General features: G+C 46.9%; 1 protein-coding gene across 1 annotated transcript in view; it reads right to left on the bottom strand.

The window, feature by feature from the left end:
* Window positions 1–23,256, bottom strand: part of TNR (tenascin R) — a 32,310-nt gene extending 9,054 nt beyond the window's left edge. Inside the window, exons 1-16 of the mRNA XM_026039830.1 lie at window positions 22,735–23,256; window positions 19,755–20,231; window positions 19,391–19,654; window positions 18,818–18,933; window positions 16,114–16,264; window positions 12,663–12,932; window positions 10,229–10,414; window positions 6,344–6,433; window positions 5,817–6,080; window positions 4,813–5,079; window positions 3,990–4,109; window positions 3,544–3,687; window positions 2,831–2,950; window positions 2,400–2,543; window positions 1,677–1,807; window positions 317–449 (exon numbers count right to left, since the gene is read on the bottom strand). Of these exons, the coding sequence (XP_025895615.1) occupies window positions 317–449; window positions 1,677–1,807; window positions 2,400–2,543; window positions 2,831–2,950; window positions 3,544–3,687; window positions 3,990–4,109; window positions 4,813–5,079; window positions 5,817–6,080; window positions 6,344–6,433; window positions 10,229–10,414; window positions 12,663–12,932; window positions 16,114–16,264; window positions 18,818–18,933; window positions 19,391–19,654; window positions 19,755–20,231; window positions 22,735–23,227 (3,370 nt within the window). The 5' untranslated portion in view covers window positions 23,228–23,256. The remainder of the gene's footprint in view (window positions 1–316; window positions 450–1,676; window positions 1,808–2,399; window positions 2,544–2,830; window positions 2,951–3,543; window positions 3,688–3,989; window positions 4,110–4,812; window positions 5,080–5,816; window positions 6,081–6,343; window positions 6,434–10,228; window positions 10,415–12,662; window positions 12,933–16,113; window positions 16,265–18,817; window positions 18,934–19,390; window positions 19,655–19,754; window positions 20,232–22,734) is intronic.
* Window positions 23,257–23,475: the final 219 nt, after the last annotated feature.

The raw sequence follows: 23,475 nt of genomic DNA, 5'->3' as shown, positions 1-23,475 counted from the left end.
CATTCCTCTTTGCCTTAGCAGATTGTGACTTGTGTACAGTTGGCAGAGGGGGGAACACTGCAACCAGACGGACATAAAAGCAGTGGCAACACAGTCATATGGTCATGCCGACTCCACTTTGCTGTGACTCTACTGATGTCGATGGAAATTTATCTGTTTCATAGTTGTAAGAGATCAGACCTTGTCTACAAAGCAGGGCAATGGAAGAGGTTTCTGCCTTGTCAATATAGGAGTATTGCCGTCTGTAACAGTGGTTTGTGTTGTCAGCAGCACAGCTAGGCCCGTGTGGCTTAGTGGAGGTGGTGTAAGTGCTCACCTGTGGTGAAGGTGGTGGAGGTGAAGCCGCTCCGCATGGCGTTTTGGGCAGCCTGCAGGCGCACAGTGTACTCTGTTGTCTCCGAAAGGCCCTCCAGGCGGATCCACGTGTCTTCGGCATCCACAATCAGCTCCTATACGTGAGTCCCAGAATGAGGTAGATACCAAAAGCAACAGATGAGAAAAGCAATGGGGAGCGTAAGGAGCTAGTGACTAGAGAAGGGAGCCAAAAGCTATTACCACCTTTGTTGTCTGACCAAGGGCACTTAAGTACACCCACAAACTTAGTCCTCAACCTTCCTTTTTGCAGATAGATATCATCACCCCCATTTTACCAGCGGGTTAGTGAGGCTGAGGAACTGGGATCACTTTCTTTAAACATCAGCTGGAGGGAGGACTGATGTGATGAGGCCAGGGAATAGGAAGGGCTGTGTCATTTAGGCATTATTTCTACGCCTTCACAGAATGTGACATGATGTTGAAAAGGCACAAATTCCTTAAGATGGACTTCAGACCAGCACAGAAAACCAGCATCATGTCCATGGACACATATAGCTTTTTGGAGTGGTTTAGATGAGACAGAGAAAGTTGGTTTGGACACAAAGCTGAATTCTTTTTCCTGAAGATATATATGTTTGCAGTCAGTGTGTTTTATTTACTGACTCTTGACTTGTATCTGAATGCACTCAATATAGGGCATGACAGATTGCCCTAGCACTGTATGGAGCAGAGCTGGCCAAATTTATTATCGGTCAGTTTTGGCTCTGTTAATTCCTCTCACATTATTTTTTCTGGTCTTCAGCCAAAGCCACATAGCATTATATTGAACTCTTTCTGCAAAAATGTTATCCTTTGGCCACTCTGTGCTGGCAAAGAAAAGAGACAATTTGCAGTGACGTATTTCTGATAGTTAGGAGCAGTTCTTCCAGACAGGCAAGCATGGGTACACTCATTAATCAAATATATTGTACTGCAGGATTAATTAGCTGTCTGTATCTGTCTATTTGCAAAAAGGCCCAATACCATCTCTAGTTGCTCTGTTTGCCAGACAATTGTCTCCTACCTCCACTTGCTTGTGTTTTCAAAAGACCTGAATTTTCACTCTTCCTTCCAACTTTCCAGRTATACTCTCTCTGTCCAGACTTGCAGGTGTGCATAAAATTTGCCCCAGGCATTCTCTTTATGCTTTTTCAATTGTTTATCTGAAGTAAATATTGCTTATGGAGAAATAGTGTGTACTCTTCTTAAGTCTTCCTAAATTAAGCAGCATTACTTTTGYCTTATTGGACTTTCCCTGCTCACTTCCCCCACTGTCATGTTCTTCTCTGACTTGATGAGCTTCATTCTTTGAGAGGACTCACCTTTCGGCTTCCATCTGTTGATCTGTAGGTCATGATGTAATTCTCAATCTCTCCCACTGGGGGCATCCAGGACAGAAGGGCRCTGCGTCGGGTGACTTCACTTGCAGTCAGGTTTGTTGGAGGGTCCAAAACTGCAAGGGTGGATGGGCACCCACGGAAGAGTATGCAAGTTCATACACACTCATAAGACCTCCTCACTCTGAGCAGATCCCCAGCTCAATTACCCGAGATTCACGCTCACAACTCTATGCTACAGCCAAAAGTTCATCCTAACGATGCAGACCAGATCACCCATCCCCAGCTTGGAACAAACCTCTGCAAACACTCTAAATGTGCTCCTCTGCCTGCACTTTCTCTGAAGAGTAATAGCTCTGCAACTTAGTGCAGAGCCTTAGTGCAGGTTCTTCGACTCTAAATGAATTCTAACACTCTTCTGGACATGGCTCTAGGCAAGAAAAAGACCTGATCAGGGGTCTTCTCTTCTTAGGAAAAAAAATCCTATGAAAGTGGTGGCTTATATTTGTTGTCATTTTTAATTCAGTTCCCGTGCCAAGCCCAAACCATGCTATTTGGGTGTCCTTTTGTAACATCTRCGTTGTAACAACTACATCTACATTTACATAACAAGCTTTGATGGCTCAGTCTTTCTGGCTTCTTTTCCTTGGATGGACAAATGACTAAAGGCATGTAACAGCTGGGAGTGGAGGAAGTTATTTTACGTACAAGTTGTAAAGTTGGTACTGATGGTCTGGCTTGTGAAAGGCCCATTGGTAGCATACATGGTGACTGTGTAGGTGGTACTGGGCAGAAGGTTGGTCAGCTGGTACTCTTGGTTGATTCCATCCACAAGAATTGTTTCTCCTGCAACTGAAAGTCAGAGAAGATGAGTTAGGCTTCTTGTCTGTTTCTCAGAAATGTRTTGAAGGATATCATCTTATGAGCAAAAGCAACTACTTTGTTGATACACTATGATACACCAAGGTGTATCATAGCTCATGGTGTATCATCAATGTAATTGTTTGGCAGCTTAACTGCTGATAGTGTTTGGTCTGAAGCATGGTATTGTTTCTTGTTTCTAAAGGAATTAAGCTGCAATAGTCYCTGGCAAATCTCACAGCTTGCTGGCACAGACAAACACAAAGATTTCTGTATACCTCTGTAGTGGGTGAGGACAATGACATAGTTCTCCACATCCGATAGCGGTGGGTTCCACTGCAGCAGGGCCTCCGTGGGAGTGACATTGGTGGCAGTGACACCCAAGGGGGCATCCATGGCTGCACAGGAAAGACAGATTTGGCAAATCAGAGGTGTGAAGAGCATCTGTGCCCTGAATCATGAACTTCAGGTTGTCTTCTGATCTGGTCCTGGCTCATGCTGGTCAGACACAGGTATATGTACATGTGTATGTATATGTATATATACACATACATATGTGTGTATATTTATACCTGTGCCTATATGTATATATATACCTGTGCCTGTGTATATATATAATGGAGGGTTTATTTCTGGGCTGTCTGAATATCAAAAGTGTCAGTATTTTGCACTGGTCTGTTATCTGGACTGGGCCTTTCCAGAGTTTTCTGACACGTAGCCTAGTATTTTAGCATATTTTCAGGATTTAAAGAACCTTTCATTGAGGATGTTGACAACAGTCTGGGGATGGGAGAGTTTTAATTCTCGCAGAGAATTAACAGCCTTCTTATGGAAGTTTAATGTGGCTGCAAAGACACCCAACCATTGTGTCTGGGTGTCCTTCACACCTCACAGATGGTGCCGATGTGACTGTGCAGTTTCCAGGACCAGTCTGGGAATGGACATGGTTTTGTCATATTATTGTCTCCCTTCCTGGGGACCTCCTTCCCACCTGTGTGTGCGGTGAGAGAGGCCAGCTCGCTCTCCTCCCGACCCCGCACACTCTTCACAGTGATCTCATACTCCGTAGCGGGCTGCAAGCGGTGGAGAGTGTGTTCGGTAGCATCTCTGGGGATCGCCATGGTGTCTGTTCTCCCTGTAGGAGCAGAGGAAGAAATTTGGGATCGTGGCACTGCTTGCCTTGTCCCTTCCTGGGTCCACAGGGGATGCTCAGTAGGGAAGGGCAAAGCTGGGCCCTCCAAGAGATCTTGGAGCCTGGTGCTAGGTGGCCAAAGTGCAGTTTCACACCTGCAGGCACACCACTGGGTAGGGATGCCAGGAGGCTCCCTCTGAGTAGGGAGCCTTAGTGGCTTGTTTCCAAAAGGGGCTGGAGGCAGCCCTGGAGGGGTCTACAGCAGGGTAGCTCAGAGGACATGCAAGAGTCAGCTATGCTGTTACCTTCAGCAGCCTGGTAGGACAATCTGTAGTGATCAAAAGTGGCAATGGGAGGACTCCAGTAGACAATCATGGAGTCCTGGGTCACGTTTCCTACCCTGAGGTCCTTTGGAGCATCGATCCCTGGGCAAGAGAGAGGAGGACACAAAGGTGTTAGAGGTCAGACTTCTTTTACTAGTGCAGAAAACTGCCCTTTGCTTAGAACTTGAGCAGCCAACACCATGTAAGGTCCATTCCAGTTTTAGTTGCCAGGACTGCAGGATTGGCACAACTGTGTGAGGTAGCTTGGACTGCCTGTGGGATGATATTAGTTCTGATAGTGGATCCCTGGCCATTGATGTGTCTGCCTCCTGCTTCCCCACTTGGCTAGGGTTCTAGCCTTGGTGATTGCCCTACTGTGCGTGGTTGTGATTTCTATAGCTAAGCATGGGAGACGATTCTGGTTTTAAGGGGATTTGGGAGCATAAGCTAAATAACAAATATGAATTTTSGCTGAGGTGGGGATTCAGGGATTATGGAAAGATAAAATGCTTAATCCRCTGGCATTGTTTTAGATTCTGTTGCCATGACAAAGAAGGGCCTAAGACAAAGTGAGATGAAATGGTATATGAGCTCAGTATCTAGAGAAGCCTGAATCAGGAGGTGTGCTCATGCAGCCTATAGTAAATCCCATAAAATGTTTCCTAAGTGTAACTGCTTCTGCATAAAAACAAATTGCCTCATCAACTCTAACTTAGGTTCCTGGCTTTAAGAAAAATGTCTCCCTCAAGTCCCTCTTTGAATTGAGCTGAGGAGCCCTCAGACGTCTCTGTGGGTGGTACATTACCTGTAGTTACAGAGCCCATGATGGGCTCTGAGCTGACTGTGCCGTGCACAGCCACCAGCGACACTTGGTACTCAGTGGCTGGCTGCAGCCCCATCAGGCTGATGTGTCTCCTGGTGCCATCTAGTGTGAGCTGCCGTGCCTCTTCTTTGCCCTGTGGGCTGTATTGTAGGATGAGCTGGTCAGCTGGTGGTGATGGGTCGCTCCAGGTGATGTTCACGCTGGAGGACGTCAGGTGAGAGAAGTGAAGCTGTGTGATGGGCCGGACTCCTGAAAGCCAGAGAGGTGGAAATGCAAACCTGCTCCTGTGAGGTGGTTACAACTGAGATTTGCCAGGTAATATGTGTCCATCCAAGGCTCATATTAATCAGTGATTCAGAACATCACTGTCTGCAGCATGATCATCTGCAAATCCTGGTGTCTGAATCATACTAAGTACTCAAACTACAGTATCCTGTCTCTGGTTCAGAAAATATCCAACAGATGYAGCAAAACACCAGTTTTTGACTCTCCCTTGATCCAAAACTGTATTGAGATCAACMGGCATAACTGGGAGGGGAAAACATGATACTTTACCAACAAACAAATCCCTGCGCAGGGCTGTATGATGATGGGACTCTGTGTAGAACTTTTGTGCAGAGAGGTTTCTAAGACCACTCAAGGCTTGTTTTCTCTTTGCTACAGGCAAATAGGACAGCCTGACCTACAGAGTATAGTGCGTGTTGGTGATTCCCTCCTCCTCTGCCTCTTCCTAATGGGAGCCACCAACAAATCAGGTGTGTTGAATGCAGATGGTAAGAGCTATGAGAACCGGCAAGGCCCTTAGGCTGTCCCACTTCTCAGGTCCATGAACCTGCTCTCATATGGATGAACTGCCACCTTATCATTGCTCTCATCCCCTTTGCTATCCCAACAGTGGCTGTGCTAGAGATGTGTCCACCTGGCAGAGGTACCAAGCATGGTGGACCATGCCATGCTTGGCCCTTGATCAGTTTACCCTTCTGTACCTGTGAATGCATCCACAGTGGATTCCAAACTCTGCTGGCGGCCCCGCTCAGCTATGATTGAGATGGTGTACTCTGTCCCAGGCTCCAGGTCTGAGAGAGTGAGCTGTGACTTGTCCCGGGGCACTGTCACTTCAGAGGCCATCCCCGAAGCTGGAGTGAAGGTGATGCGGTAGTGGTCAATGGGCCCGCTGGCCTTTGTCCAGGCTAGGGAGATGGATGTCTCTGTGGAGGCTGTCACCAGGAGGTCCCGAGGGCTGTCGAGCTCTATGGGGAAGGCACGTAAGGGCTGGGTTGAAGAGTTTGAGTAGACTCTGGGAGTGGGAGTTAGGGGTGCAGACAGATGTACCCAAGCACAAGCCATACTGAGTGGATGACTGGTATTTTGTGGGAAGGGTGGTGAGGACAACCAGTGCCTTGCCATGAAGGAGCTATGCTCCAAATGCTAGATTTGGCATGCTTAGTGTGAGCAGAAAACATTTGCTCTGTGTGATACTGTCCTGTGATTTGCTCTAGTGCAGAAAACTTACCAGTCCTGGCATTCATGGTGGCTGGCACACTCTGCTGGTCATCCATGATGGCTGATATTCCAATGCCGTACTCAGTCCCTGGCACCAGATCTACCAGGAAGTGCAAGGGAGACACAGTGAGAGCAGTGTGCTGCTGCGAGGTTATGAGCTCCCCGCTCCCTCTTCGTTAGCAAGCGTGTTGTGATAGCTTTGTCTAGGAATCACTGAACAGTGGAAAAGACGCTCGGAAGAGCATTGGGAAATGTTCTCAGAGAAGGTTCGAAAGCAACAGTTTCAGTGCCCAGGGGTCAAATGTGCTGGCTGCCAGAAACAGTACCTACCACTGAGATGAGAAAAGGTTTTGAAGAAGTTTTGGAGGAATAAGTGGATGGTGATCCCTAAAAAATGTATGGACTACCATAAGCAGAAAGCACTGGAGTAGGAGCACATATGAAGGTGCATATGGCAGCCACTGCCAAGACTCTGCTAAGGCAGTGAAATTGCTAGTAGAAGAGGGAAGTTGTGTTTCTAGTGGCTGGCAAGTCTCTGTGCAGATTGAAAGGAAAGAGCCAGCCCTTTTTTAAAAACCTCTCGCCAGGGAAATTGGATAATTCTAACACAAAAGAAAAAAAAAAGAAAAAAGAAGTTGTTGCTGAGATCTTTGTGATCTACTCTAAGTATCTACACGGAGGCACAAATTGTGTCTGTGAGTGAGAGCAAGCTGAGATAGGAAGGATGAAGAAATCATATTTGTCCCCAAAGTGATTCAACCTCAAATATTGTCATGGGCTTAGTTTCTTAAAAAAAAATATGCAGGGTAAATGAAATGCACATTAATTAATAACGGCACAGTCTTCCTAGGAGTGAATCAAACATGTTCTTTGTGGCTGACATATTCTGCAATTCCTGTCTCAAGGGAGATGGAAATCTAGCTAATCTAGCTAATTTCCTGAGCACCTATTGCTGATCATTATTTTCTCTTAGCAGAGTATCTCTTGGGTTTGTCTGTCACGTCTGTTTGACTCCTGATGACTTTATTTCTCTTCTGCCTGCACGTTATTGATCTTTCCCATCGGGCTAGAAAAACCCACCGGCAGAGCAAAGCTTGTCTGCATGCAGACGGCACTGCCATAACGTGGGATCTCACCCTAATGCTGTCCTTTCCTCCTGCCTTGTGTGGTGCACAGAAAGCACAAGTGCCTTGTTGCATGAGATTTTATCTTGCTGGCTGCTGCTGGAAGGATAGCAGAGTTTGCTTCCTATTGCAGAAAAAAAGGGAGCATGGTAGTTGGCCAGGGCATCACCTGCAGAAAAGCTCCACCCCAGCAAATCTGTGCTTCCAGCTCTGCCCTGAGCCTCAAGGCAGTATCACCCTGCCAGCTCAACAGTGATTTTAAGATTGAGTGCCAGGCTCATATCTAAGCAAGGAGCAGGTTGCCAGCTTCCCACCAAMGGCCTCAGAAAAACAGAGACGGAGTTAGAGGCAATGAGTTCCATGCTCCTCTGCAGTGCATTTGGGAGATTAGCATGCTCTGGCTCCAGACACCATACATACCTTCCCTAGGAAGGGATGTTGAGGGATGATGCCTTCATCTGCTGCTCTGTCCCTCTTGCTAAAGTGCCTGGTGGTRCTACAGGCCAAGAGGAGGACTTAGAGCAGGGACTTGGCTCCTGAACACTTTGGCAGATGCTTTGAAAAATAGGCTGGTGGTTTCACAGACTTTGTCCTTTGCTCCTACCCTGTAAGTAATAAAAGTCTGCTGAGAAGGAGGAAAATAGTCTGAGAGAAGGGAATTAGTTCGGTAGAGGAGAAAAAAAAAATGAACAGGAGGATGCAAAATGACATCTCCCCCAGATGTTTTGGGCATGGAAATATTGATGGTGTTTTTAATGTGCCATTTCTGATTTCAAAAAGAGATTTATGGGGTAAACTAAGGTTTACTTCCTCTTTAAACCCAGAATTCTTCTTGGCTCTGCCTCTCCTGGTGAGGCAGAGTCAGCAAATAGAGCCAGCAAAAGGAGTCAGCACTTGCTTTTGGCCTGTGGGTGCTGGAGACACCCTCTAAGGTGGTCTGCACCACTGGGTCACATAAATCTCAACAGTCTCCCGGGAGAGGGCTAGGTGGGAACAGGGGTGCTGGGGGGAGACCGCTGGGGTAYCAAGGGGCTTGAGCACCCTCAGCGCAATGGCGATGCTGGCTTCTGGGTTGGATTTTGAGCACTGTGAATGTGTGCTGGGAGAGCTGACCATGGAGTGAGGAAGTCCCCAGGCAGGGTCTGCCGGACAGAGCTGACTAAGGGCAGCTGCTGTAGTTTTGCTTACAAAACTCCAGCCCTGCTTTTGCATCTCTGCCAAGTGAGGGAAGATTTGCATCTTTCGAGGGACACCTCAGAGCTCAGCACCACCTCCCAGGTACCCGACCAAGGTGCCAGTGTCTGCTGCCATCCTTCCTGGGCTTCCCTTTGTCCCAGGTCTGGGGTGCAGTGAGTGGGGGGTGGCCTCTCGACTCCAGTCTCAGACAATGAGTCGTGCTACCACTGCTTTCCACCTCTGCTGCCTGGCTGCTGCGGAACTGCTAAACAGCTGCTGGTGCCAGTGGCGGAAAACGGAGGCCTTCAAGTGAAATTTAAGTGATTTCTCTTTTAGCTGGGTGGTATTTCTCTGCTGTAATTAGAATTGTGTTTGTTTACTGTACAGTACCCTGGGACCAAGCAGCATTGCACTTAAATGATGATGATGATGATGATGATGATGATGGAAAACAAACACCATATAAAAATCAGTTACGGTTACTGATTAAGCCTCCATGTCTCTGGAGCTGAGGCATGTAATGGAAGAGCAGCTAAATACCGAGGGGAATAGAATCATTACAGAGAGCTCTAAAGGACAGCACTGTCTATGAACATGTTGTTAACAAGGTCCAGGGAGATTTTGCTTAACATTGTCTGAGACTGGCAGTGGCAGGAAAGTGTCTGGAGCATGGTGTGTAATTCCAGCCTGTTGCTGATAATGGGGCATATGCACTATCTACGCATGGGCAGCTTTTTGTTTTACAGTCTTCAATCAGGCTTGTTTCTGTAGACCTGCATGGCTGATGTGTGGGGAGATTCCCAACAAACACAGTGGTTGGGCCCTTTCTGGGCTGGGAAGGTGCCAGGAGAGCAAAGAGAAATGCTGCTATRTCAAATTGAAAATATGGTGGGGCGCACCTCAGAACTAGGTGAGCGCAAAGCTCAATTACTGAGATTTTTTTTCATGTATGTGAATCATTTCATTACCTCAGATGCCACTGGAAGTGCAGATCTGGCAGGCAAACAGTTATAGCTGGGAAAAAATAGTGTAGTTTGTCATGGTGTTTCTGAAATGGGTGTTTGTGACTTCCCTGGTCATGCTCAGAGTGAGTGGTATTTACAAATCGCAGGTGGCATCCATGTGTTATCCTGAATAATGCAACACCTAGGAGACCCACAAAAAAAATGGGATCCCTGATTCAAACAGCGTTAGAATGCCAGATTAGGAAAAGGGTAACAAACCTAGGGATCCCAGCTTCCTCATGCCCAGTAGGTTATGGGGCTCTTTCCCATTAAAGTAACTTTCAAATTTCTTCTGTGCTTAGGTAGACAGTGCTTTGGGATGTGCACCAGCCTGCTTCCATGTCAAGTCTGCCTGGACCACAAAAATGCTACTTTTCTTGGGGAGGAAGGAAAGAGAGGATAATAATATAGTTTGCAGAGCCACCTAGAATACCTTCCCCTGTTTCTCCCTTTGCTTCCTGGCAGCTCTAGCTGGCATGCCCTGGGCACTTGGTGGGTCCCACAGGAGATCCAGTGCAGGGCTTCTACTGCCCAAATCTGACCTCCRCTTCTAGCACCCAAATCTGACTTCCACTGGAGGAGGGAACCTACCTGCAAGGGTGGCTCTGGTCGTTGGGCCACTGTCCCGGGGCACCAGTACTTCATGGTACTGCTCCCCGGCCAGAGTGCTGTACACCACACGGTAGCTGTGCACCTCAGCCTCGCTGTTGTCCCAGGCGAGCTCAAGGCTGGCTGCTGTTCGGGCACCCACACGCAGATTCTTGGGGGCATCGATCTCTGTGCAACACAAGGGACAGAAGCAGCAGTTCAGCACAGCTTGATGCAACACTGATGCAGTCACAGCACCCCTCTGTGAGCTACTCCTGGAGCTAACAGCATGTTATTAATAGAATAAATTTGTTATTTCCTCCAATTTGCACCAAGGGAAACGGAGGCACTGTGTGTAAGAGGGGAACAAAAGGCTCTGTATCAGTAAAGCACTGAATAGAGCCGCTGTAGCTCTCTTCTTGGTAGCTTGGAAGATCCTGAGCTTCTTTATGGACTCATTCATGTTCAGACATTGCTCTGAGTGATGCTGTGCTRTGGGTATCAGCACTGCTAAGGCTGTGTACCATATCTGCTCAGATGTGCACAGTGCATCTCTCCTGCAAGCTGCAGGTCTGCGTAGGCCTCACTGCGAGACAGGATCTGGCTGTTGTTGAATGCTAGGAGGCAAGAGTAATTACTGTTCTTTACTGGATCAGAATTTTATGTTTTTTTTTTGTGTGATGTCTCTTAGAAATAAAGCAAGGAAGGCCAACTCAGCAAATCAATTGCAGTGAAATTCTCGTAATAAATATATATCTGTATAGAGATTTATATGTACACACACAATTCATGCACTATGGTTATTGTAATGGGAGACGAGTATCCACCAGTAATATACATGACAGGTAATTTATATACTGTAAAACAGCATTGAAACATGCTCTCTACCTCCTCCTTTATGGCATGGTAAATTAAACCTGGTAGCTATCTGCAGGCTTAACATTAATTAAAGTTTTACTGACCAGTATTCATATGAGATATAAAATAAGATAACCACATCTTTAACTGTGTTGCTTCCAGGCATTTGGCTACAGATTCCTCAGGCAATGCATCTGCCTCAACTCTGACAGCTGAGCAGGTACARGAGAGACCATCTTTTTAAAATCAGGCATCTCATGCCTAAAGGTTTCTGATTTTTCTCAAATTACATTTCTCATACTTTAGGTTCATTTAAAAATTGCCTACTTATCTATGTGCGTTATTAAGGGCATCACTTCTGGCTTCAGTTTTTTAAAGTATGGCTTTGGGCTCCAGCCTAGAGAGAGTTCAAGGGTTTTTTGAAGCTGGTGGGATGATGGTCTTGACCTGCAGCTGTCTGGGACTTTTTACCAGCAGGCAGCTGGATGCTGTGGTAGGAGGTGACAGTGGTGGGACTCACCTAGTGACTGACACCTCAATTCAGATATTGATCTGGTCACCTAAGCACTGGCATTCAGACTAATCTGAGATGCTCAGGGCAATGTGAAAGATCTCCAAGGGGCACAGGMCATAGAGGGGAATGGAGTTTAACAAGTAGTGGATGATGGACAGAGGACATTTCAACTGACAATCTAGCAGTTTTCTGTTTTAGTGTGAGCTGGATCTCTCACTTCCTCTGTTGACTTGCTTTATTTATGGTATCTGAGACACCTTAACTTGAGCCCGAATCTTAACTTGGACATTATCCTTGTGCTATTATGTCCTTCTGTTGTATCAGATGAAATTTCAGCTCATTCGTTTGCAGGAGGGGAAAGGATCTTGCCATAGCAGAGGCAGTCTGGCACAACCTTGATTTGGATCCAGCTATGCAAATGCACACCCTCATTAAAGGCCAGCCTGTCTGCAGCTGGCGGCAGTGTGTGCCTCCACCTCATGAGGTGTGTTCTTGCAGCAGCAAGTCCTGTGGACTACCACTGGCTCCACTCCACTAGACCGCTAAAAGTGCAGTCCAACTTTTACACCGTGGACATTTTGGCCTGTGCTGCAGTGTTTATGCTCTGCAGAACTGGGATGAGTTTTAATTCTCACAAACAGATTGTAATTAGAATAGACAAACAAATGTCTGCAGATAAGAAGGCACTAGCTGAGGTTGAACCTTTTAAGTGCTGATAATTGCTGCTGTATTGCAGGCAAAAATGAACAGACAGCTATGGCACAGATCTGCTAGGGAGGAAAAATCCTTAGCCTGAGCTATATATGCCCTGGCGATGTGTAGAAGCAGAGCTCACACAGTGAGTTATTGCGCGGCGGACCTATTTTAAGGAATGTCACAAGACAAGAGCCTCATGGAGGTTGGGGATGTGCGCTCAATAGCAAAGCTGGGTGTCAGTGCACCGTGTTCCCCACACCTGGGTTTGGTCAGGTTTTAAGTGAGGTGCTTCCTGCTCCCTTTTCAGGGGGATGAAAGGTATTTAGATGCTGAGTTCAAAAACTAGCAAATTGGTCCACATCTGGCTACCTGTGGTGAAGTGGGTGAGGGCGGCGTCACTCTCGTTGGTGCCTCGCAGGCCGCTGACAGCCACCTCATAGCGGGAGCCCGGGCGCAGGGCCTGCAGGGAGTACTGGCTCAGCGGGGGCTGCAGGCGGAAGGTGGTCTTCCCTCCCTCCCCGTTCACCAGCCCGTACTTCAGCAGGATGGTGTCCACCTTGGCGCGTGGCGGCGTCCACTCCACAAAGGCCACAGTGTCAGAGACATCCCGCACCAAGATCTGGGTTGGACCATCAATTACTGGAGGAGAGACATACAGGCAGTGGTCAGGATGGGGGACATGAGGAGAGCAGCAGCAACAAAACAATGTCATAGGGATGATCAGCTGGGCCTTGGCAAGATGCCCATGGGATTGGCTCCTGTGGGGCTTCCCAGATCTTTAATCCAACATCATGGCCATTCTCTAGGCCCTCTCGGCTTTATCCACAGCTCAAAAGAGATGAGACACCAGACCAGGACCCAGAAACTCTCCCATCAGTGCCTGCTACAGTTATAATGCAATTTATGCATTTGCCTTAAGCTATTCATCAGCAGGAAGTCTTCTCTGGCTTTTGCAGGCAGAACCTCCCAGGACAAAACCTCTGCCTCTGACTATGGTCCATGTTCTTTGTTCATAGATGAATACTCATGGTTTGGATTGTGTTGAAATACACATAGTTCTTGCATGCCCAGTTCTTCATGCCATTCGAACTGTTCTTTACTGATAATTCCCTTCCACTTGACTTACTCTTTYCCTAGCCTTTCTATCACTGGCAAAATTTATGATGATGATTTTATGTCTTTTGAAAGGCATTGACAATATGTTAACTATTGTGGGCTGAGAACTGATTCAAATGATCAAGAAATGAGGTGCATGTCTAGAAGTGTTCCTGCTCTGCTGCCAAATCCTAGTTTGTATTTGAGCTGTAAGATCGGTGAGCTAGCCAGCTCTTAATAATGTGGCAGTTTTTGAGGTATTAGCATGGAGAAGAGAGGAGAAAATGGCACCTGTTACTGTGGCTCTTCCGAATGAGCAAGAAATACAACAATACATTGGATGTTGACCAAGCCTCTTTTTAAAAAAGGGATTTTAGATAAAATACTCATGCTGGGCATCTCCTGAGAGATGCTTTTTCTTTATTTGTTTCTTCACTTCCTGCTTCTTGGCCTCAAACTTATATGAGGCTATTATAACATTCCAGCTTTTTTTAGAGAAGTACAGTCTTTCCTGCTCTGCACTTCCAAAAACTAAAGCTCTAAAAAGCATRGGCTCAGAGTTAGTTGAGTGATCCTTTGAGACCAACAGCATCTCCAGCCTTAACTGTTTTAGCAACTGAAAGGAGGGAAATGCTTGGCTATTGCTCATGTAACATATATATTAAATGCACAGCCTGCTGGGCACTTCTTCTGGTCAATTTTCCACCTTTTCATTGTATGATGGTTTCTTGCACTTGTGACAGCTTATATAATTCCAAGGTAAGGGAAAAAACACACCAGTTTTGTAATTCCGGTTATTCTAAATGCAAGTACAGCTCATATATTATATATAATAAAAACGTCATTTCAGAGTAAGTGTGTACTGTGTCTCAGGGTGGGAAGATCCAAGGGGAGAACTGCCTGGATAGCTAACAGAGAGGTTTAGGAAATAAGTGTGGGGTAATTTGGAGCAGTAGATGTGAGATGTGGGAAAGAAACTGCAGTGGAAAAGTAAGGAGTACTTAGGCATTATATTTGGGGGGCAAAGTGATAGAATAGGGGCCTGAAGTCCAGCACAGTCAGCTCCAGGTCCCACTTTAATCTTCAATTCCCCCATCATGGAGATGGTGCTGGAGAGCATCAGGGTTACTCACAAGTTGTTGGCAAGTTGTGTGGCATGAAGTCACTCCTTGCCAGCTTGATCCCATCACCCAGCACAAGATGTTGAGAGGAAAAAAAAAAAAAGAGTGCTAGGGGCAAATAGGTAGGGGCAATAGCAAATAGGATAGTGCTGGATGTCTTCTGCAGTGAAGAGCTAGGATCCTGCCTTACTACCTGCACTTCTTTACACTGAGCTTGAAGTATTAGCATTTTTTTCCTTTCCTTTCAGGAAAGGGAAAAGAAGATTTGCTTGACCAGGAGATGTCTCTGTTAAGCCACATGGCGCAAAGCTCAGATGCAATAGGCTAGGAATGTGTCAAGGAAGCTAAAACCTGCAGCAAGCTGCCAAGGGTTGTGGCGGGTGGCTCAACCTTCGCTCTGTCATGCTCTCACCAGGCTCAGAGACAGACCCTGCCTCTACTAAGCTTCAAATTAGCAGCCTAAAGAGAACACCACCTCGTTATAACCTTCCCGGAGCTATTTAAATGCTGCTTCTGTTACAGCAGCTTGGATGGAGGTAGCTGTTTGCGCGACTGCCAAGTCGGATTGCAGCAGTTTTGGCATGGAGAGCCTCTTCTGTGTGGTGGCTATGTGCTGTGCCCATCACCAGATYTCCTCAAGCAAGGAGTGGAGCCATTTCCTGTGCACTTACTGAATTTCGTCTTGTCAATGAGGCAGAGAAGTGATCAGACAAATAAATGGTTTAGGAGGAGACATGATGTTGTTTCTAGCTCTGTGCCCTACTGCCTGATCTGACTGATTTGGTGGGAGTAGAGGGCATTTAGCAACACAAATGCAGGTGGGAATTTTAATCTCTCTGTTATTTAAGTAGGCAGTACCTTTATAGAGATGCTTCTTAGGGATGTCCAGACGCTGAAATGTGCCTCTGGTGAGTTTTATGTTAGAAAAAGAATTTATTTGTATGTCTAATAAGAGCTGACCAGTACCTTCAATCAGAACCCCATTAACCTCATCACAATTTCCTCTGTGCCAACAGGAGTTTGTGAAGGAGCGTGACAAAATACTACATGAAAAATCTATTGCTGCAATGCASCTCTGGCATTCAGAGTATTTGGCTAAGCCTCCAAAATTTGGGGTGTTTGACTGAAGGAAGCCATTATTCCATGATGCTCTAACTACCTGGTGTGGCAGATTTTGTGGCCCCAGCTTAGCTGACTAGCCGGTTTTGTGCTTGGAACTGAGTTCTGTGTAGGAAGTCTGTGATTTCTGGAATTATAATGTGCTTGTACAGAGCACTGTAGGCTTTCCTGACTGTGGCATGGCAAAGAGGACGCACTTCTGGGGCTATCAGTCTACTAAGTGCAGGATTGCTAATTACTGCTGATAGAGAGGACACTCGGGGAGATGATCAAAACAATTGTTTTAAGCCTTCACAGAACCCTAAACCAGTGTCCTTTTCAGGAATTAAAAAAAAAAAAAAAAACCCAGCTTAAGACAATCACTAATTTCACTAATTTTACCCCTGCTGGAGTAATGCCAGATGTAAGGGTTTCTTCTGCAACCAGAGGAAGTGACCAGGCTCTTATTTCTGGAAGCTGGGCACATGAGGGGCGGGCTCACTCACAGGTGGAGATGCTGTCAGACGCAGGGGGGCTCCTGACTTGCTCCTTGAGGGCTACTACAGTGACCGTGTACTCCTCACCCGGCTTCAGGCCCGTCTGGTTGAAGGTGGTGACGCTGCTGGGGAGCTGCGCAATCACGCCGCCTTCGTTGTTCTGCCAGAGTCAAACGAGTGATGGCGATTAGCAACACCAAACAGAGGTGCAAGAGCAGGGGAGGATTTGGGGGCTCTGCTGGCGTACACATGTGGGAACCCAGCAGGGCTCAGGAGCACCCTGTTATGGGGAAGGGCCCAACCCCAGTGCCTGCCACTTCCCACCCGGACTCATGGACTTGCACAGATCTCGCACCCATGAAGCACCATGCATTCAAGTTTTTGGTCTGAAGAATTCTTCCCTGTTCCCTGTATTATTTTTTTCCCTCTATGCATTATTTTGCTGTCTGTGTGTRCATTGCCACTAATTGCCTCTAGAAGAGACATGGTAATGAAATCAGAGCCTGAGCTAGACTGCCTTTGCCGAAGCAGCTGCTGCTCTGGTGCCAGGAGCCTCCTGCAGTTTGTATATTGATAAGAAACTGTAAGGCCTTCATTTTGGCATACACTGCCTTTTACATATCTTTATTAAATTCATTACCCTTTATGTTTTTACTCTGAAAAACATAAGTCTTTAAGCAATTGTAAATGTCGCCTTTTCTGCCAGTGTTTCAACACTGGATCTTTTCTCTCTGCTGTCTTCTCTAAGAATATTTTAAACAAATTTTGCACATAGCTTTCAATTCATATTCATCTTTGTTCTCATTTAAATAGGAAATCTTCCATTTTACTCCTAAATTGCCATTTTACCCTCCCTGATTTTCTATCCTAAATCTTTCACTGTTTGATCTTTTCACCCTTATCTCTACTTCTGCATCTCTGTACCACAAAGTTCTGTATTGTTGGATTTTGTTTTGTTCTGCCTTTTCCCTTTGAACCATGAGCAAATACATAGTCCCTGCTCAACATGGCTCTCATGGCATGTGAGTAACATGGGAGCATGGCAGGGTGATGCATGAACCCTTCCCAAACCAGCAGGCGCCAGGATAGTCAGCTTCCCRCTCAGTTTTTGGACAGGTAGGGCACTCTGGCTTTTGCAAGCCTATGGCTTAGATGTGAGTTGCGATATTAATATCATTACATGCGCCTGTTTTTTTTCTGGCTGCCCACCTTTGCTTTTATTTGGGGTGTGGCAATGAAAAGAGGTGGGTTATGTTTGATGTCTGCCGGGGACAGCTTTGCTTCCAGGACAGTGAGAAGACAGCACCCTCTGCCTTATTTTAGTAGGAAAGGCAGTGTGATATAAGGCAATTTTATCACCGTGGGTGTCGGGAAGAGATTAAGCCTTGCAGCACAGGAACAAGCACTTCATCGACCGATATCAACACACTTAAACACTCCATGAGCTACATCTCTTTGCTCCTTCTGAAATCCTACAGCCCCAGAAAAGCTATCTTTTTGCACTTGATTCCCTTGTTTTAATACTGAAGTGCTTCAGTTGGTTTGACAGTTTTAAGAGGAGCATTGCCCATCATTTAAAGTTCAGACAAATTTGGCCTCAAAAAGAATGCTTTGAGACAGGCTCAAACATTCAAGACAAAGGAAAAGGAAAGCTATTATGAAGCTAAAAGGATGGGAAGAAAGTGCTTGGGGTTTTTATTTTACTTTTCTTGTGGAGGACCTGGTCCCTGGGGCCCTAACAGTCAGGTCCATGCAGCTGCTTGAAAGTGGARATAGATTTTAACAAATAAATAATCCAGGAGAGAAACTCACTTCTACCACAGTGATCCCTTAAAATGCCTATATAATCACTTATCTRCTTTATGGGCACCCTGTAAAGATTAATTCATGAGTATCAGTGAAACATTTTAACAACATGCTAGTTTTTGCTACAAAACCAAAAGTGCTGGTGACCTTTCCATTACATGGGCTTATTGTTTCGTATTTTATTCTGACAGTGGATAAAATTACCTCAGGGTTTATAACAGCAATGTATGAACTTCAACTTTGGAAAAAAATTTCTGTGTCGGTCAAAAATTACAGTGAGATCCTTACAATGCTTTTGGAAAGCAAAGTGGGAAATGAGCTATTTAAAGCAATTGGGMCCTCATTTAGTAGTGTTTCTAATTGTACCTTTACAGTTAAGAGCTTTTAAAACTTTAGGGCCAAGTTCTGCCATTCTCTGCTGCCCAGAGCGGCCTTTTACTCCAACAAGAATATTACACAAATGAAAATGGCATAATTGAGCCCTTAATCAGCATTTCTTTTACTGCTGGGGTTTGAATGCTCATGTAAAGAGGCTATACAATTGAAGCTATACTTATGGATAAATGGTATAGAAATTATGAATATAGATGAAATACTTGACTTGCAATTTTTGTTATCATGCATAGAAAATATGCAATATTTAGGGCAGCATTTTCATCCTTTCATCTTTTCTGGCACAAATTCTACCTGTTCATTGCTGCAATTAAAATTCTATGGCAGGAGTTATCTGTGCATGTGACTGTAAATTGTTGAAGGTTGCCATCTGCAAGCTAAGGGTTTTTCAGTTAAATCTTGGYTCCTTAAATTAGCTTGATGTGCAGAAAGAAGGGATGAGAGAGTGGAGGAAGAGGAAGGGACATGCTGTTGAAGCTATCGCACTGAGAGCCGCCAGTGCTGCCAGTGTTACCTTGGGGATGAAGCTGATCTCCCAGCCATCGAAGGGGAAGGAGAAGGGCTCCCATTGCACCTCAGCAGTTGTCTCCGTGATGGTCTTGAACTTCAGCCCCTGTGGCATGGCAAGGTCTGAAAGGGAGCACCAGCATGGTGAGCAGGGAGGCTGTGGCTTCCCAGCCCCCGCTCCCTGCTCCTGGCCTTGCTGCCCTGGGACTCCCCCACCTCGATGAACCTTTGGGTTTGCTTTTAGGGAATATATCACTAAGGAAGACAACATGGCAGCGACCCGCTCCACAGCACTTGACTATCCCACCTGAACGGAGCTGATGACGGGTTTGCAAGCATTTGAGGTGGCTGGATGCTCTCTCCATGCCCTCCCTTTGTCTTTGTTTCAGAGGACCCTGTTCAGATGTCTCTGCTGGAGCTTCATATTCCCATTTTCCTACCTCATAATGCTTGTCAATATCTCCCCTTTCCAACTGTTGCGGGGAGCCAACTTGTAATGGGGAAGGGAACTAGCCACATCCATAGCATGCCAAAACACAGCATTTTCTGAGAGATTCTTAGTGGCTGTCATTGTACTTACAGGTGGTCACCTTGGCGGTGGCAGGGGCACTGCGGCCGTTGCCAACAATGGCATAGACGCTGAGGTTGTAGGTGACACCGGGCTCCAGWGATCGAATGGTGACTGCTCTCCAGTCACCGGGCACCCGCTGCTCCAGCCGGCTGCCCCCAGGTCCTACGGGCTCATAGGAGACCACGAACTCCGCTGCCGCTGCTGGGCCATCCCACACCAGCTCCACACTGTCTTCGCCCACGCCAGCCACACGCAGGTTTTCCGGTGGTGCCACTGGCAGGGAAGAACGGAGGGGTGAGCAGAAAAGCGTTGAATGCAAGATGGCCACCACCGCAAAGACGCGAAATGGTGGCCACCCGTGGCAGGCCCCTACCTGCAGAGCAGTCGGGTGCTGCGTAGCCATCCTCACAGGCACAGAGCCCCTGGAGGCAGGTGCCGCGGCCACTGCAGGCGTTGGGGCAGTGGGGCCAGCTGCAGTCATCACCAGCAAAGCCCTCGTGGCAGAAGCAGGTGCCGTTGGTACAGTCGCCCCGACCGGAGCAGTCACGGGGGCACCGGGGCTGTCCGCAGTCATCTCCGCCAAAGCCCTCCTCGCAGAGGCAGGCACCATCCACGCAGAGGCCTCGGTCGCTACAGTCGGCAGGGCAGCGGCGCTCAGAGCAGTCATCTCCGCCATAGCCACCATCACAGATGCACTGGCCCTCGACACAGGCGCCGCGGTGCGAGCAGCCCCCAGGGCAGCGGGGCTCYGAGCAGTTGCTGCCCACCCAGCCCTCGTCGCAGACGCAGCCGCACACCGCCAGGCTGAAGTTGCCGTGCCCGCTGCAGGGCGGCAGGAAATCCAGCTGCCCTGGGAGCACGCAGAGCCACCCATCAGAGTCTACTCTCCCTCCCCAGCCAATGCATCCAAAAGCACCACTGGGGAAAGGCTAGGAGAAACCCCATGAGCAGAAGGTGGCTCTTCCCTACCCTGATTCAGCTCTTCACTAGGGAAAAAGCCAACTAAGCCAACTTATCTGCCTCAAGCCACAATTTTCTCAGGTTCCTTTTGAGCCCTCCCTGTCTTCTAATGGTTTCCTTCTGTAGGTGGGAACATACAGCACTTCTCACCCAAGGACCATACCAGCCCCGTAAGGTATCTCCTCCCTCACCTCCACCCCACACCACAGAGCAGCCTGATGAAGGTGGGGTTGAAACCTGAAGCATCCACGTGGCCCAAAGCAATCAATGCCTGTGTTCTGTCTTGCACCTTGGCACTGTGCTTCCTGGAGTGCTGAGGGAGCAGTGGGAAGGAGAGCCTGGCTACTCGCAGTTTGGCATGACCAATGCATCTCTGTTTTGCTTAGAAGCCTGGCACCAACCTAAAGCTTAAGGCTTGTATCAACAWTGATAACTTCCCCCTGCTAATTTTTACTGCCTTTCTTGTTCATCTGCTTAAAGATCCAAAGCCATGCTTTCATCGTGGGCACCTTCTGCAGTGGGATGGGTCCTGTAAGGCACTCTCCAGGTGTGTATGGATCAAACACTCCTGTAAAATAGGTTGGCTATTCATTGGGCCACACCAGCCCTTTTGAGATATGTTGCAGGGTATTTCCCATATTAACTGCAAATCCTGAGAACTGCGATGTGATTTTGTTCAGATCTCAGCCTCTAGTTAAGTTACCAAAAGAGGAAAGTGGATGCTTGTGAGTTTGATGGAATATAGAGGCTTTCCCTGGGGAAATGTTTCAGGCTGCGGGGTAGGGTTCTTGATCTTATTTGCAGTGCAGTGAAATGAAAGCAACTTCAGGAAAATGAATGAAATTATTCCAGATTTACTTCAGTGTGCCTCTGCAATTGGAGGGAAGGCTCCACTGAGTGATAAATGTTTAATGGAACCATCTACATATGTTGCACATAACCTAAATAGGCCCATCACAGCTTCAAATGAGCCTCTGTAAAACATGTTTTCCCCACCGCATTTCCTACTTGATTTTACTTTTTACTTCCAGTTTTACAGTGCAGGAAAGGCATACTTGGGAGTTTTCTATTTTTCTTCTACTTAATGCAACTGATGACCATATTAGGCAGAGATGAGGACTGAGTTCATTACTTGGATTGTATTGACCTCCATCTGCTACACAGATATTACTCTGAACCACCTCTGTGTACGTAGGTTCCTGTTTGTTACCACTCTGACCCTTACTCTAACTCTCCTACCCCTCATACAGTTGACCTGAGTCATGTGTTTATTTTAACATGTCGTTAACAGAGGAGTATGCCTGAAGGCCACTGGAAAATCATACTAATAGCTGCAAAACTTAAAGAAGTGCACAGAGCCCTGSGTAGAAAAGATTTGCTTTTGATTTTTCCTTCACTCTGTTGGTTTGTGCCCGAAGAGCAGTTTCACTGCTGGGCAAAGGGCACTGCATGCCTGGCCTTGCTCAGCTCAAGGAACTTGCTCAACTGTTCCTCCCTGAGAAGAGCCCACAGCTGTTTCATTAGAGCATCCACTCCTACCAAGACGCTGGAAGGAGCTGGGTTGACTGAGAGGACAGATACTCTGTGTGAAACATTGCTCTTACGAAGATCTCTGGGATGTACAGAAAATAATCTGTGTGCTAGCTCCCACACTGTTGAAATTCAGTCTGTAAACCAAACCTTTCATAACCCATCTCATTATAACAGCAGACTATTTCCCTGGCTCTGAAGAGCGACTTTGTAGAAAAGGACTGAACTGTGTCTTTTGAAAGAGTAACTGTAATGGAGGACTCCCAGAAAACTTCGTAAAAGCTTGCCTATTATTATCCAATTGAAGTATCCTGTTGATAGTTGTGTGCCTGCATTATAGGTTTTGTTTATGTCTTTCATGGCAACAGAAGTTATTCCCTGTATTTATTTGTTTTCTTTTTGACTCCGATTTTCCTATCTATTCACTCTTCCTACAGAGAAGATGAAGAAGTTGTTTATTGCTGCCTCCTGCAGTGCTACCTTCAGCTCAGGCAAGCCTTAGGAAATAGAAAATGTCTCTCTCCTCCCTGTCTTGTGAGAAGTTATGGGTCTCTAATCAGAATTGGTAAGAAATAGAGAGGTTAGGGAGATCATCTGCTGTAGCCCGCCAGCATGTGTGCTTGAGTTAGTAAATCCCTCTCCTAGGAGCTTTCCTACCTCAGAGGATCAAAACAAGGCTTCTTTCTAATGAATTTAGGCCTTCCTAATGAAGTGGCCTGAGTGAAGGTGTGGCCATGTCGCCATGGCTGAACATGGATTTTCCTTCCTGGCTACCAGGTGCTATCACTAGCYTGCAATCATTCCTCCTTTCTTTTGCTTGAGCCCTTAGTCCCCACCAAGATCTAACAGGATCATATTACTACCTGTGGCTGCATTTTCTTGGCAGCAATTGGAGTTGCATTGGTCCCGGAGAATGGAGACCTCCCTCTCCAGCATCTCAATTCTGCTCAGCAGATCCTGCATGGACGGGAAAGAGGTGGAGCACTTGCAGGCCTGCTTGGGGAAGTTTATCCTGTGGGTGAAGGTGACCTGGCTCTCGCTGTCTGAGGTCTCTGCATACTCCGCCATCCTGTCGTCTTCTGAACTCACCTCCTCAGTTGAAGACTTGAACACTGAGGAACAGCAGCTGTCCAGGGGAATGTTAATATTGTAGATGTGGTGGAAAACCATGGGCTGCTCTTTGAGGGGTGGACTGCAGTTGGCAACACTGCCTTCCTCATCCATCACTGGCCTCTTGGCTGCCTCTGTTGTCACTTCTAGTCGGCACTCAAAAGGCTTGAGAACGGTGCCTAGCAGTAGCAAGTTGAAGCTTATAAGCACATTCCTCAGGACTGGGTTTTCCTTGTCSGTCCCCATTTTCTTGGTAAAAATCCTTCTAAGCCAGTCTTGGTCAGCCAAGAAGGACCTAGGAACACAGAAGATAAARAGTATATGTGGTGTTAGCCTTGAAACACTGGGGCTACACTCAAATTAGAAAGGGGAGTCATTCGGGTCAAGATGTCCAGAGACATGTTCAGGGCAGACTTGACCCAAGGATGACCTTGCTGTCTTCAGTGTAAGGGAGGAGGCTAAATCAACCCGGAGGTRAGCCCACAGATACCCGG

The sequence above is a fragment of the Nothoprocta perdicaria genome, unplaced genomic scaffold, assembly GCF_003342845.1.
Source record: "Nothoprocta perdicaria isolate Ctin4 unplaced genomic scaffold, notPer1 scaffold_243, whole genome shotgun sequence".
In the NCBI taxonomy this organism is placed as follows: Eukaryota; Metazoa; Chordata; class Aves; order Tinamiformes; family Tinamidae; genus Nothoprocta; species Nothoprocta perdicaria.
Note: the sequence above shows the minus strand (reverse complement) of the source record. Positions and strands in the feature narration are given on the sequence as shown.